This window comes from Chamaea fasciata, unplaced genomic scaffold, assembly GCF_029207755.1.
Source record: "Chamaea fasciata isolate MVZ Bird 193981 ecotype frontalis unplaced genomic scaffold, bChaFas1.0.hap1 SCAF_4, whole genome shotgun sequence".
NCBI classification, from domain to species: Eukaryota; Metazoa; Chordata; class Aves; order Passeriformes; family Sylviidae; genus Chamaea; species Chamaea fasciata.
In genome coordinates, this window is record NW_027094089.1 from 69,563,775 (window position 1) to 69,579,775 (window position 16,001).

General features: G+C 39.5%; 1 protein-coding gene across 4 annotated transcripts in view; it reads right to left on the reverse strand.

The window, feature by feature from the left end:
- TMEM38B (transmembrane protein 38B) overlaps nt 1–16,001 on the reverse strand; it is a 31,639-nt gene that overhangs the window by 13,423 nt on the left and 2,215 nt on the right. For 2 of the 4 annotated variants that reach the window (XR_010720536.1, XM_066181885.1), the window contains exons 2-5: nt 13,427–13,583; nt 10,644–10,828; nt 9,749–9,836; nt 7,623–7,740 (exon numbers count right to left, since the gene is read on the reverse strand). Coding sequence is in view for 3 of the 4 variants with exons in the window: in XM_066181885.1 (XP_066037982.1) it covers nt 7,623–7,740; nt 9,749–9,836; nt 10,644–10,828; nt 13,427–13,583 (548 nt within the window). In the remaining variant the exon portion in view is untranslated. Of the gene's footprint in view, nt 1–1,425; nt 5,740–7,241; nt 7,303–7,622; nt 7,741–9,748; nt 9,837–10,643; nt 10,829–13,426; nt 13,584–16,001 lie in introns of those variants that run through there. The other 2 variants (XM_066181884.1, XM_066181883.1) reach the window with 2 other exon arrangements.

Genomic DNA, 16,001 nt, shown 5'->3' on the forward strand with positions numbered 1-16,001 from the left:
ATTTTTATCTATTTATTGTGGAAAAATGTGCCAAAGAGCTTGATAAAATTTCAGCCAAAGACAACAAACATTTCTTTCTTTTAGATGCATGTGTCTTCCTTTTTTGCCCTTTAGTTCCTTTCATAAGAACTACATGACACTGGCATATCAGCTTCCAGTAAGGGTCAGTAAAGGCTGCCCCAACCCCTCTGACAACATGTTTCAACACTGAAGAAAACTTTTTTCATAGAATCAAAGAATCACAGTGTATTTTGCGTTGGAAGGGACTTTTAAAGGCCATATAGTCCAACTCACATGCAATAAGCAGGGACATTTTTTACTAGATCAGCACCTCATCCAACCTGATCTTGAAGGTTTCCAGGGATGGAGCATCTATCACCTCTCTGGGCAACCCACTTCAGTGTTTCACCACCCTCATCATAATTCTTTCCTACTATTATCTGATTCAACCCTTCTTCAGCTTAAAACCATTAGCCCCCTTTAGGTACTGGAAGGCTGCTATGAGGTCTCCCAGGAGCCTTTGGCCCCAGTTGTCTCAGCCTATCTCCATGGGAGAGGTGTTCCAGCCCTTTAACCATTTTTGTGACTCATTCCAACAGGTCCACGCCTTTCCTGCACTGGGGACCCCACAGGTGCAGGTGGGGTCTCACCTGAGCAGGGCAGAGGGACAGAGTCCCTCCTCCCTTGCTGCCCACGTTGTGAAATGAGCTCAGGACATGTTTGGCTCTCTGGGCTGCCAGAGAACATGGCTGGGTCATGTCCAGCCTTTCACCCACCAGCAATAATCGACACCAGGGGTTGTGCAACCCAGCTGCAGGTTGCTGTGCATAAACTATTTATCACACTAGACTGCAGTAGTTTTTATTTGGGATGCCATTTTGATCACCACATTCTACTTCCTGACTGTAGATAAAGCCCACTGGCAGATCAGTGTTCTTGCCTGGGAATATTAATGTATTTCTCTGTCAGCCTTCATATTATTATCTATTCCTTGCTGAACAATTTCACACATTTCACAAAAGGCTTTTGATTGCTTAACAGAGCAGTTTTATCAGAACAAATGCAAATTACTATTTACAACACATTTTTGATTCTCATCTTGGCATCAAATGGTGTTTCTCTGTTGCTACTCATTTTAAGACTTCACTTCAACCTTAGAAATGAGGATTCACTTTATAAATTAAGAGTATTCATTGAGTAAATCTTGCATTCACTGTCTTGACTGGTGGAAGATGTTAGATGGCAGCACTCTCCTCATGCTGAGCAGATTCAGATTCCTACAGAAGACAGATGTTTAAAATTCTTTAACAACTGTGTCTTGCCTAACAATACACTGAAGAATCACATTTCAGATGATGGCACTGCTTGTGTGACATCCTCCCATCTCCACTTTTTTCCAATAAAATGAAATGGAAAAAAAAAACAGAAAAGCAAATAACATTTATTGTCTAAAGAAACTTTAGTTCTGTTCCTGAAGAAACTTTTACAGTATTCCTTTTCATAGAAGCTGGGTATATTTAGTAGAAATTAATCAGAACAGCAATTGGTTTAATCAGGAATATGCCCGTCTAGCCCAAGAATTGAGCTGATAAAGCAATTTCTGAATTACTTAGTTTATATTGACACAAAGCAGCTTCTTCTAATTTGACCAGGTTAATGACAAAATTAGATGCAGCCAATTAGTTCACGTGTGCAGCTGTGCTGAATCTGACACACTTTACCAGAACAGTTATAAGAAATTGTTAACATAATTCTCCACAGGAAAGTTTACCAGAACTATCAGCACGAAAGCTGGGACTTGTTTATTTAAGGCATCCTGGACGCAGTGTATTAATGTCTCCTACAGAATTCAGGTTAAACCCTGAGCAACTGGTTATCTTTTTCTGTGTCATAAAATGTAGCTCTCAGAATATTTGCGTGTAGCTATTCAGCATGGAGCTCTTTTGAGCACCCATCCTTCAGCAGCATGTGATACCTTTAAACCCAAAGTTTTGTCTTCATGGTGCTTAAAACAGAATTTCTGTCAGCATAACTTGTGTTCTGTCTCACAACAATATACATTTTCTGTGTGTTGTGAATTACCTTTAATGTTTTCAGACAAGAAAATTGGTTTTTTTATATTGTTGTCTTTAACTCTGAAAATGAATACAACACAATATATTTTTCCCCTCTAATTGTAAATTTGTTAAAGACTAAGACTAAGCATATTTTCACATTGACTTGGGCTAGGAATAGAGAGTCTTCAGGCAGAGTTTCACAGATGTGCAACACGGTTCCATACCACAATCTTATTCTGTATGGTTCATGTGATCTAGAATACACAATTACACCTATTCAGAAAAACATCCAGAACTTTAAAAAACCATGCACAGGCAGCATGTGCTGGTGTCGCTTGATAACTAGCTGATTGTTAACTAGTTAATTGGCAGCTTCAAGTTAATCCATGACATCAAGCTACAAAAAAATAAGACACCAAGTGAGTACTCCAAGGTTTTCCATTTGTAACTGAACACTAAGTTTCAGTGTAATATGTAAGGAATATGACTGCTAGTTTGTCCAAAGAGTTTGGGGTGTTTTAATTCTTCAGTGCTAAGGAAAATAGTTGTTTTTGCTTTCAAGGTACAGCACATTTGCAATGAAGTTGGATTTTAAACTGAGTTCAATGCTTTGGGTCATCACCATGGAAATGTGACTACTCAAGCATAAGAAATTTCTTTGGTACTTTTATTTTTCTTTTCTCTAAGCACAGCACTGGTGACAGCTTTTCTAAATTTAGAAATGTACCTGGAACTAGAACTTTGTCTTTTCAAAACAGATCTCCCTCCACATTCTCTTTGCCATTCCTGCACAAAGATTAACCTAACCTCTCTTTGCTGAACAACACTCTTCAAAGCAGTACACTCTGAAGAAAATAGTCTATTTTTATAAAAATCATTGATTCTAAAAATTGGCACATCAATGAAAAGATTTCTCTGTAAAGATTCTATTTTTATGTATTGTAACATCTCTAAAATGCCGAACTAACATAAATTCTCAGTTATGAAGTGTATGCCACTTAAAACGGCTTCACATCTTGAGCAAAAAAAGACACAACAAACAGAAAGCAGCAAGATTTCAGCAAATTCCAAAAAAACTTGCAGTGCTTCTGACATTAAAGCGTGGTTTAGGTTGGAAGAGACCTTTAAGATCATCAAGTCAAGCATTAACCCAGCATGGCTAAGGCCAACACTAAACCATATCCCCATGTGTAACATCCACACGCCTCTTAAATCCCTCCACGGATGTTTACTCCATCACCTCCCTGGACCAATGCTTTTCACCATCTCAGTGAAGAAATTCATCTTAATATCCAAACTAAACCTCCTCTGCCACAGCTTGAAGCCATTTTGTCTCATCCTGTTCCTTGTTCCATGGGAGCAGAGCCCGACTCCCTGGCTACCCACTCCTATCAGGGAGTGGTGCAGAGCCAGAAGGTTCCCTGTGAGCCTCCTTTTCTCCAGGCTGAGCTCTTTCCCAGCTCCCTCAGCTGCTCCTGGAGCTCCAGACCCTTCCCCAGCTCCATTCTCTTCTCTGGACTTGTTGATTTTTCAAGTTGGGAGGAGCCCAGAGCAGACCCCAGCATTCCAGGTGGCCCCTCAGCAGTGCCAGCACAGGGACAGTCACTGCCCTGCTCCTGCTGCCACACCATGGCTGGGAAAGCCCAGGGGCCATTGGCCTCCTTGGCCACCTGGGCACCCCTGGGTTTGTGTCCAGCTGCTGTCACCAGCACCCACAGGGCCTTTTCCAGCCACTTTTCCCCAAACCTGGAGCTGCAGAGATTTGTTGTGACCCAAGGGCAGGACCCAGCACTTCCCCTGGTTGTACCTCACCCCATCGGCCTCATCCCATGGATCCAGCCTGTCCAGACACCTCTGCAGAGCCCTCCTGCCCTCCAGCAGATCCACACTCCCACCCAGCCTGGTGCTGTCAGGAACTGACTGAGGAGGCCCTCGATCCCCTCATCCAGACCTTTGATGAAGATGTCAAACAGCCCTGGCCCCAGTTCTGATCCCATGGGAACCCCACTGGTGCCCAGCCCAGCTGGATGTCCCTCCATTCCCCACCACTCCCCGGCCCTGCCCTCAGCCAGTTCTTCACCCCGACAGCAGGGCCCTGTCCATGAGCAGCCAGTTTCTCCAGCAGATGCTGTGGGAGAAGGTGTCAAAGGCTTTGTAAAGTCCAGGCGACACATCCCCAGCCTTTCCCTCACCACCTGCGCAGGTCACCTTGGCACAGGGGGAGATCAGGTTGGTCAAGCAGGAGCTGCCTCTCCTAAACCCAGGCTGGCTGGGCCTGGTGCCCTGGTTGTCCTGTTCCTGTTGCTGATGGCACTCAAGGTGATCTGCTCCATGGCCTCCTTGGCACTCAGGGCAGGCGACAGGGCTGTAATTCCCTGGATCCTCCTTCTGACTACTCCTGTAGATGTGTGTCACATTTCCTACCCTCCAGTTAACTGGGATTTCCCCAGTTTGCCTAGACTGCTGGTCTGGTAAATGACTGAAAGTGGCTCAGCAAGCTCTCTGCCAGCTCCCTCGGCCTCCCTGGGTGGATCCCATCTCACCACTTGGGAGTGTCCAGGTGTTCTAGAAGCTCACTGACCATTCCCTTGGGTATTATGGAGGCAACATTCTGCTCCCATCCCTGTCTTGCAGCTCAGGGTGCTTACTAAACAAGGTAAATGTACTCTCCAGTATTCTTCTTCCAGTTTATCTTTGAAAAGATGTAAGTGCAGATGCTTGGAAAAAAATGCAGGCAAAGAATGTCAAGACCCAAATGAACCAAAAGATAACTACAAGCCACTTGTAAAAAACCAAGGTGGCAAAAAACACCTACATCTCAAATGCCTGCGAATAAAGAGTCCAAGTAAGCCAACAACAAAAATATTGATGTTTCTACTTGCTAACTGTAAAGATTTTTTAAAATGCCAGATAATGTACTCTCATTTTAAAACATTAAAAAATATTTAAAAATATTTAAGAAATGAATAAAATCTATACTAATGCAATGGGAATTACAACAATAATTCCATTACTTTTCTAGCTAAAGGCATTAATTGGTACATTTTTATGGTTTTACACAGTGCAATGTGATAAAGCCTTACTTCAAAACTTTCTTATGTGGGACATATTACAGTGAACACCTGACAGTACAGATCAGTGTTATCAAAATGAAACAAGAACTGGGGGATAGGAAAATGTGAAATAAGTGATAGAGTAGGAAAAAAAATTATGATTGTCACTTTTTTTAACTACCTTTTTAGCATATAAGCATTTGAAGTTATCATAAATACAAAAATTAGTAAACTTTTAACCACTATAAAAATTCGCAGTTTTAACTCACAAATCCAACGTGCATTTACACATAGCTTATATAACACATTCCAAAAAGGCAAACCACAACACAGCTGTGTTCTCATTTCCTTAGAGAAACTTCTCAGCCAGCCTAATCTCTAAGACAAACATCTTCATGACCATCACAAGGATTTTAAGTCACTTATTCTGTTTTCTTTGCTTGTTTTTTCTTAGCACCTTCATGGTGCTGCTCAGAAGGCTGGTCACAGACTGAAGAGCCGTTGGAAGATGTGGCACCTTCACCCTTCACTTTGGAAGGTGTCTTTCGTGAGCCAAAAAACATTTGGCTCATTGCAGCCTCAAAGGGAGCAAGTGGAGAAGTTGCACATCTTGTCAACATCATTTTTACCTACGAAGAACAAGGATCCAGTTACAATAAAAGTTGTGATGGCTTCACAGGTAAACAAGTTCAAAACTGAAGGAGTGTATGGCATTTTTAACTCCCTACACAAAGATGAGGCTGTGCCACCACTAGCAGAAGTCTGCTTATTTTAGCTGAAATTGGTCAAAGAATGCTTTTCGCTCTGACCAACACTCTTCACACAGCTATGAAGGGGACGTACAGGGAGGCCAGAGAGGGATTCTTCATCTGTAGATGTAGAAACTGTAGCAACAGGACAAGGGGGAATGGGTACAAGTTGAAAGAGAGGAAATTTAACCTGGATTCTAGGAAGAAATTCTTTACTGTGAGGGTGGTCAGATAGAGATTGCTCTGAGAAGTTGCTGATATCGCAACCCTGGTAATGTTCAAGACTAGGTTAGATAAATCCTTGACAAACCTGGCCTAGTAGATGATGTCTCTGCCCATGGTAGGGGGATGGAACTGCATGATATTTAACGTCCTTTCCAGCCCTTAACATTGTAGAGGCTCTATGATTCTATGAGCTATACGCAAACAATGTGCACAAAAAAACTCTCCGTAGGATTAATCATCCTGAGAGTAAATCACATTTAATGCCATACAACTAAGGTGAAGAGCAACTTTTATGTGTAAGTTTTGTGCCTTGTTCAAACTGAAAAACTGTAAACAGAGTGGCTTCCTTCCACTTAAATTGGAAGAATGGAATACGTAAGGACCTGAACGTATAGGTGCATAACCAGACTTTAATTAGAATTCCAGACAGCCATAATCATTCCATAAAGTTCAGGGATTTAGGTGGACAGTCCTTAGGACACATAACTTGGAATCAGGACTGAAAAAACTGTTTTTCACATCCAGGCATTAGACAAGTTTATATCGCAACAGTTTCTACAGCTTTCAGAGACATGACAAGTTTCTAAGAGACATTATTAAAGGACTTTGCCAGATACACTGTTGCTTTATTACTTTGGTGGGTGGTTGAGTTCCTGACTGTCAGTACAACTATCAGCACAAGGATTTAGTTACTCTAGTGCAGCCAGATAGCCAGCTTCTGTGGACACCTGCAATTTCTCACTTCTAGAATAACATTCCTTTCCTTCTCCATTCCCAGCACCCACAGTTCAACAATGCCTTTATCAGTACAGATGGAAAATCAAGGACATAGGCTTCAAGTCTTGGCTCCCTAAAGTAACTTCTGCAGAATTAAACTTGTCAGCTCCTTCACAGAAAGGAGACTGGCAACAACATTCCACTCATTCTCTGGTCTGTTCAACACCAGCTCTAAAGTTCTTAAAATTGCCAATATCTGCTAACTGAGATTATGTTTTATTATAAAATAGTAATCCAGAAGAAAGGCATCATCCTGGAAATGAACAAGACTGGAGGGACTGAAGACTTCAATAGGGAAGTAGTGTCTATTTTATTACAACATAGTTACATCTACCTCAAAGTAGTTTCGGTATGCTTTCCCTTCCCACCCAAACACTTACTTTGTGAACATTTTAAATCAAATGAGCATCCAGCTGGCTTGTTGTACAAACCCAGGGGTAACTGCATAGGTACACACAAAAGACAGAGTACAGGAGTGTTTCTTTCTACAAGAATGAGGTTTTTTTGAGATTATAGACATACAAGCCTGGAATATCAAACACTGAGAGCCAAAACTCCTCATTTTTTCTCTTTTCCTTCCCAACCCCCACATACATTGAACAGAATCGGTAACAGAACATGTCTTCCATTCTGCTCATGTATAGAACACTAAACACAGGACTTCAGCAGGAGCTGGCCTTCCAATCCAAATGCATGCATTTTAACAATTAAATAAAATATTTTATGTTATTCAGTCACTAGCAACACTTTCAAATTCTTACCTTGAAGACAACAAGAAAGATGGTGTACAAAAATACAAGGTTGTGTCTCGCTATTGGCAAGTACTGCCTGTGTTGCAGGGTGAAAAGAACTGCTCCTATCAAAGTTACCTTCACAGGGCTAGAAATCAAACAAAGAATGTTATTTTCTCTTCTCTGCTCTACAGTGGAAGCTGACTGGAAAGCAATACATGTTCTTAGTGTGCAAAAGAATTGTTTCTGAATAGAACTATTGAAAACTTGTGGTAACAGCAGTAAGATCCAAAACCCAGCTATAACTAAATTAAGATTTTCACTTCATATACTATAACCATGCTTTCTGTCCATAAATCATCAAGTCCAGCACTACTTTGCCTACCTAGCAAACTCCTATTTGATAAATACTCCTCAAATCAATGCTTCTATTCAGACTTTATATGTCAGCTTGATTCTCTTCTTCCTCTCCCAATGTATCTTATTGAAGAGTTAAATTACAAAGCTCACACTACTTGGACTAGACATAAAAACAGATTCCTAGACTATTTAGGAGTTAGTTACTCTAAGGAGTTGCCTAAGGTGTTGAAGATAAACATAGTCCAAGTCTTGGTCCACTGTAACACTCCAGCAGCTCTGGGGCTGTATCAGCTTACACCTGACTGGAACCAGGCCTGTATTACCAGGTTTTGTCAACACAGCCGTGCTGACCGAGACATTCAAAGATTTCCAGTCTATTTCCAGTTGCGGTCTATTTTCTGTTGCGGCACTAAATCCCTTCCAAGGGATGCAGCCAGGAAGCAAGAGATCTCTGGTCAGTTATCCAGAATTCCGTGCATTTCTTAATCTGCACGTGACATTTACAGGTGACATTCCTGTTATCACGGAGCATCTACTGTAGATCTGTTCTTCACTGTCTTTTCAGTAACTGAAAAACTGCATTAACTTCCTGCTCAAAAAGCCCAAAAAACAACCCTGTGTATACAGGCACCTCATCCATTTGCAGGATGTTTGATGCATTTAACTCTGTAACTTGGTTCAAATTAATGCTCTTAAGACTTATACATAAACAAAACTTATAAAATCTTTTTTGAGTTATTTTGAGCCATACCCATGGTGAAGAAGGAGAATATATGCAAGTGATGCTAATCAGTAAGCATTGGTCTGGTGTTGCACCTGTAAAGACAGTTCTATTTGTGTCTACAGTGCTATTTTTGACAGCCACCTTTTTTTCTGGAAGTTTACTTTCAAGACTGCCCTTTAGGCACTGACAAGAGAAATTCTAAATACTTAGAATTTCAGAAAAGTCTTCAACTAACACAGTCCTCAAGAAGTTGAAATATTGCCAAAGAGAAGGCTACAAATGTCTCTCCTGCAATTCTGTGTCTAGGAGTGGCTGCTGAAAAGCAAGATGGCTTTTTAAAAAATAAAATTATTATTTTTAAAAGACCTGACTGTAACCTGGGAAAGATCAAAAGAATTTTAGGAAATTATCACAGTGACCTTATCCTGACTTACAATAATAGCTTGTGGCTTTCCAGCCTGTTTCAATTCTCATTTTACAGAGAAAACCAGGAGGTCTGTAATATTCCTCATTCTTTGCTTCTGCAAGAGAAGTAACTTTTCCCATCTTGCAGGTCATTTCTGCTATACTGAATAACCAATTTGTACCTTCTCAAATAATTGATGTCTTTGGAGGAAAATAGCACTGGCAGCAAAAGTAAGAGTGGCAGTGTTCAAAGGAAGCCATCTTAGTGATGCTCAGAACATACACCAAAATTCACTTGTGTATTTCTAGTACCACTGTACTTTCATTTTGGATAGAAGACCATGTCCCAGTAAGACTAACTGAGCCAATACTGCTTTCTAGCAACCCCCCACTAGGTCTTTACTACTTTCTGAAAACTTTTGTTGACTTTTCTTCCCATTTGCAGCTCTTAGGCTGTGAACATAAAATGATTAAAACACCTTCTAAAAGTCCCAAGGACTATTGTCCCATCTTTCAAAGGATACACACCAAGAGTACAGATATGTCCTAATGCCTTTTTTTTTCTTTTTTTTTTCTCCTTGGCCTCAACCACTGAAAATAAGCATCAGCTCAAGGATTTAGCAAAACAACAGCTAACTTGTTGTAGTTTTTAAAAAAAAAAACCTACTAGGACATCTGAAGGAGCTCATTGGTTTCAGGTTTCCACACTCCTCTCACCAGCTGCTCAAAGTTGGAAATTAGGCCACCACCAGCACCTGAAATTGCAGAGATTTATGACAAGTTTCCACTGACTGGTATCACTACTATGCCACTGCTCCCAGAAAAACTCATGACACCAGGTGCTAAATGCAGCACCAAAACCCAGACTCAAAAAGACTTAATCCAACCTTTCATCCAAACAAGACTCAAACAACAGCCACTAAACCTCAGAGGTTTAGATACTCGGCAAAACCCTCAGGTCTGCCTGTAAGTGACAGCATCTGAACTGATGCAATCATCACATTCACACATGTTGCTTCCCACAGCAGCACAGAATCAAGCAGAAACAACAGTTGCACAACTACTTTCTGAAGTGACCCTGATGGTGTGGCTGCAAATACAGCTGTCAGGAAGGTGGCTTCCTGAGTTCCAAATGGCAGGCAAGCAAGAAGGGTCATTCCCCGCATGTTCAAAACCAAGTAATGGTTACAACCCAAAAACCTAAGATAACCAGTTCTCTTCTTCAGGCTCATGCAAGGATAGAACTCTGAGGCACTAATGCTGTTGCGAAGTTCAGCAACAGCTACACAGAAAATTTACTTCTTTATTGTCACCAACTGCCCATCCTACAAGTTCTCGTAAGACTCTCTGAAGGGAACTTCCCTCAAAGTCCTTTAATGTCACCCTTAATTCAGGCAAAAAATCTGCAGCACAGGCTTTTTCCTTGAGGGGACATCCGACTGCATCCGGACCATCGTACCCAGCACAGCAAAGATGATGCTACAGTTCTGCTGAGGAGCTAGACATTTAAACACCACTCCAAAAAACTCCAAACCCTCAGAATAAGATACCATGCACGTTACCTCTGGCCCAGCCCACAGCTACCAGGATAAGACAGGCATCTTTGTAGACAATTTCTGCATGTGCAATGCCATCTGTGATCTTCCAAGTCCTTGTCACTTCTTTCATCCCTGCCACCAGAAGACGAAGAGGCAGAAAAGAAAAGCAGCGACAGAATATGTCCTCTGGGCAGTAAAACACTAGATACCTGAAAATCATCAGAAAAAAATCATTAGCCACATCTTTGCTAAGGAATTATCTTTTCATAATCTTTAAAGATATTTTTCAAATATGAATAACAATGCCAGACATACTACTCAGAGACAACTCAGAGTTTCATGGTACACATCTTGGAACAAATTTGAAAAGCTTCTAAGCACACCCGAACTTTTGCACCAAAACCAAACACTATGCATCATTGTCCCAGAGAAGAATCCATTAAAGTCTGCATGAAACAGCTTCACATTTTTCCAATTGTTTTATACCTTATATATGATATCTTATAATTCAAGTTATTAAAGTGGTATCTGATTGCCTTTGTTTGGTTTGAGGCTATTTTGTGAGTTATTTTTTGTTTATTTCAGTGTAGGGGGTTGTTTTGTTCTGGTTTTTTGTTTGGGATTTTTTTTTTTTAATAGGATTAGAACAGGGCAGTAAATTAAATGCTGACTCTGTGCTTCCAGACTGTAAGTACCTGGAATTATATAACTACAGCAAGAATGCCTCCACTAGTTAGTGTCATGCTAGATGAAATGCATGGCTATCTTTTAAACACATTTAACATCTTAGTACTCAAATTCTAGCTTTTCCAGCTTGCCAATTACAAGCGTATTTCTTTATTCAAAGCATTGAAAGAACACTACTCAAAATATCTTTGATAAACTTGCTTTTAAAACCAAGTTAAGATGGCTAACAGTTAAATCCTAACTGACAGTAAATTTTAAAATATTAGATTATGTACTGTTTTATTGTATCTCTTCAATAATAAACAAAATTCTGTTCTTACTGAGACATTCCCCAAAACCCAATCAAGATCAAGTATCTTGATTAAGTTATCTTAAGTAGATTATTTCAGCAGAGAAGTAAGAGTGTAATAATTGCATAAGAGCATATAAAGTGTTTAAAAAGAAAGATAGCTTTTTGTTTTCTTAAAAAAAAAAAAAAAAAGACACTGCCCCTTTGCTCTAAGGTTTTTGATCTCAATCCTGCCTACCAAGAATTTCTGAGGCCTTTCCCTTTATCTCTCACTGTAAAGTCAGATGCCTCTGTATGCAACCAGGCTTCAGATGATATGAAGCCAAAGATGTAGAGAGTACTGCAAAAAGCCATTTAAGCCACCTCCTCAGCAGACACCTCACACCAGAATTAATTTACATCTGCAGAATGTGGGTTTAGGACCCCCAGGCACTGGTGACAGGACCGAGGCTGGCACTGAAGGCCCACCAATCCTTCAGATTCCTGCCTGCAATCTCTGCTAACAGTAGATGCCGCTGTCCTACAGACTATTTAGGAGCATTCCTCAAGCTCAGCACAACTCTACTCATTTTCCAGTTCCAAGTGTGGCTAGGGGAATTTCATTTTTCATGATCTGGGACCAGGAATTAAGGTCATTACACTCAGGAAGAGGGAACTTTGTAAAGCTGGAAGCTTAAAACATTTCGTAACATTTACAGTGCCTCACTAAAACCTCGTTTAATTTGTGCACAGCAAATGATATTCAACCACAGTGAGTTAAACAGAAATCCTTTTCTCTTCAAGTGTACTCCTAGCTTGTGTCACTTGACGAAACAAGTAATCAGTCTGCCCACACCAGACTAAGAGAACCACAGGCAGGTTCTCTAAGCTCTATTAATAATTCACTAATTAATATATATTATTAATTTCATCCATTTGTCTAAATTAAATATGTCATCTTCTATTGCAACAGAAAGAGCCCCCAGACAGATGGAAACATTTGCTTTCACTTTAATGAATTTGCAATTGTAAAACTTAGGGGGCTAGTGGGACTAAAGGATTTTAGGCAAGCCAGACTAACCAAATATTGTGATTGAGCTTTCTAAATTCAAAACCCCACTGCTGCTCATAATTTTTGTTAAGTTTGAAGTTTTCTTCAAAAATCACTTTCTGGAACAAATTAATTCCACTGGAGGCCACATTTATACGAAAGTAACTCCAGATTTTTTTTAAATTGCAAAGCAGGCCAAATTGCCTCATACTTAATTCAATCATACAGTTCAGCTCGCTACTGTCTTCCACCACAACACCCACCCATTTGGAAAGGAATGAAATACAGAAAAAAAAATATGTGTGTGGTAGTAGGAACTGGAGGAAAGATGTGTCTTGGAATGTCAGTTACAGGAAAGTCCAAAATTTTTACATCAACCAGGTTCTGGTCTTCAAGAGCTACTTTTGAAAAACTTGACTGTGTTTATAACATACCTATGTTCAGCAAATCAGCAACTGAATTAACTCTATTAAAAAGTAATGTTTTCAGCTGTTTGACCAGAAATACTATAAAAACCTAAGGCAAGTCTAATCTAGCACAGAGCACTTCATTACACAACAGGCTTCAAGAGTGGCCCTCAATTCCCAGAGAATAGGACTATAATAGCTGCTGTGATGCTCTGGATGAAGAGACAGCATCCAAATTAAGTAAACATGGACAGTGGACAGCATTAAGTGGACAGCATCCACTTTTAAGTAAAAATTCTGATTTTCATGGAACCTTGCTGGTACAGTATCAGATTACAGTATATATCTTCCTTAGGGCCAATATCATTCATCTTACTCAATTGTGGCTACTTACCAGACTGAGGATGCCAGTAGAATATTTATGGTCTTTGCCAGAAATGCTACTGGAGGTTCACCAAGCATCAACGAAGACAAAACTGAACCCCCAAAGCAATAAAGCATTGCACTAAACCAGCAGGCCAATGGACTTCGGACTGATACTTCAACAACCCCTGTGTCAAAAAAAACCCAAGTAAACAGAAATGAAAACTGGAGAATAACATCATGTTTTAAAGGTCAGTATTTTTCAATTTAGCTCCTTCAGGCAATGAAAAATCCTCCAGAGATCAGCAGACTCTCACAGGAAAATTTTCCAGAAATACAAACCTCAGGGTATGGTGACTTTAACTTACACCTCCTAAATGGAAGTGAAAGGCTGACAAAGTGTTCTCTGAACATCTTTTGTGCATTAGTTTGTTATATTTGGGCACCAAGAAGAAAAAACTTTTAGAGCATGGCAGTGAGGACTTGTTGTTAACAGCCTGACACAGGGACACACTTGCTTTCAATTTTGTATTAAAAACACCTAAGTAGTTTATTTAAACAGGATTGCTAACATTTGGAGGGTTATTCTAGGAATTCCATTTCTGCTTTTGAGTGTTCCAAGAATTCAAGGTAACTGTTCTCCCTTCTTTCTTCATAATACCCTGCTGTGATTGCTGACCAAAATGAAAATGGCATCCAAAGTAATTATCAAATTGTTTTCACCTGCACTCTTGAAGAGAGGTAAAAACATTACCTTGAACTATAATAATAAATATAAACTTCTCTCATTATTAAAAGGTTGACAGTTTTGTTTATTTCATTATCTTTAAAATTAACTATTCTTTTAAACTGCAAGTGAATTATGCTAAAAAGAATATCTAATATTAAAAGATTATGCTGGAGGTAATGGGAAGTATTAACCATTTCCAGAGGAAAACAACATTTTACCAAAGCTAGAAAAATCCTCAAATAGTTGTTTTGACTATTTCCTTATACTTTAAAAGTGGAGTGTTGCCAAAGCTTCCCCTTTACACTGGTTCTGATCTCTGAACGAGTTTAATTTTCCGTAGTCCAAAGGCTGAAGTTCACAAAAGCACTACAGTCTGCCCCAAAATGAAATTTGACATCTGTTCCAAATTCACAGTAGAAGCTTTGGTTTATATGGCATTTCTGTGGAAAAAGAAGCTTCTTACCCAAGATGAGACCCTCAAACATTTTAAAAAGCATACAGCACTCTCAATATAGTTCATTAATTATATTAACAAGACTTCCAGGTTTAGTGCTGGCATAAATATCAAGTATTGCAGCACTATCTAAATGCCCATATAACAGCCAATTTATAAAAATTAGCACTCCTAAGCATTACAGAATATCTGAATATAAAATAGCACGTCTTTTATTTTAAACAATTTTGAAATTTATTTTTCAAACTTCAGTACCTTGTGCTCCAAGTAAGACACTTGCAAAATAATAATGGCCTGTGTTTACTACTTCTAGAATAGGTTTAAAATTAGGTACCTGCTCTCTCTTCAAATCCACTCTCCTGCCTTGCAACAGTCACTAGCTTCTCCACACTTCCTTCTCCCCACACCTACCAGCAAGAGGTTTTCAGTTCTGAGGGCACATCCAGATTGCCCTCTACCAGTAAGCTCGACAACAATGAAGGTAAATTTCTTCATTTTACAAGCAAAAGGTCAAGAAACTTGAAACTCTACTGCACTTCAAGATTTTTCTGTTGGTCAGCACTAGAAATGGCTTAAATGCCAGTTTTTAACAATTCAGACCTGCTTTCTAACAAGGAATATACCCAACACAGAATGCAATAAGGCAAATAACGTTGATGCTAATTTAAAGATCATCTTAGAATTGCTACCTAAATTATGACTGGGTGTCACGGGCAAGACACTGGGGTGTAGCCTTTCAGAAGACAAATTCAGTTTTAAATAGTTCACATGTTTTTATACAAAGCAGTTGCGTATATTTGTCCTCTGATGCATCCTCTAAAATTAATGAGGCATCACACAACCATGCTATGGTAGATCTGCCAGAAGGCCAGTAGTCCTGCAGATGTATTTTGAAACCTTTTCTTAACTTTCTGAAGTGCACAAGGACTAATTTTGATACAGTTTAAAATATTGTTCCTGAACAACATTAAAAAAAAAAAAAAAAAAAAAAAAAAAAAACAAGCAAACAAACACAAAAACCAAACCAAGAAAAAACCAACAACATAAAACAAAAAACAAACCAAACAAAAACACCCAAACAAATAAACAAACAAACAAACCCTTACCAACTAACTATTTCTTTCAATAGGACTATATCTGCTATAAACTTTTCAGCATGTTCCAAATAAGCAATAATGCATACTACACACACATCTAGTGAGCAAAGCAGGAAGATTTGTACAAGTTTTTTCTAGTACCCCATTCAACCATATACAATATCATTAGTTAAGATAAAGGATTTATAGAGTCAGACTTAACAGAGCAAAACTTTGCTGAAGAAATTATTTCTCTTCAAATCACCTGAAATACATCATAGAAAAATGTCAGGAACAAACTGAATATGACACATCCTCAACCATCAATACCTTTTGCTGTGCCTCC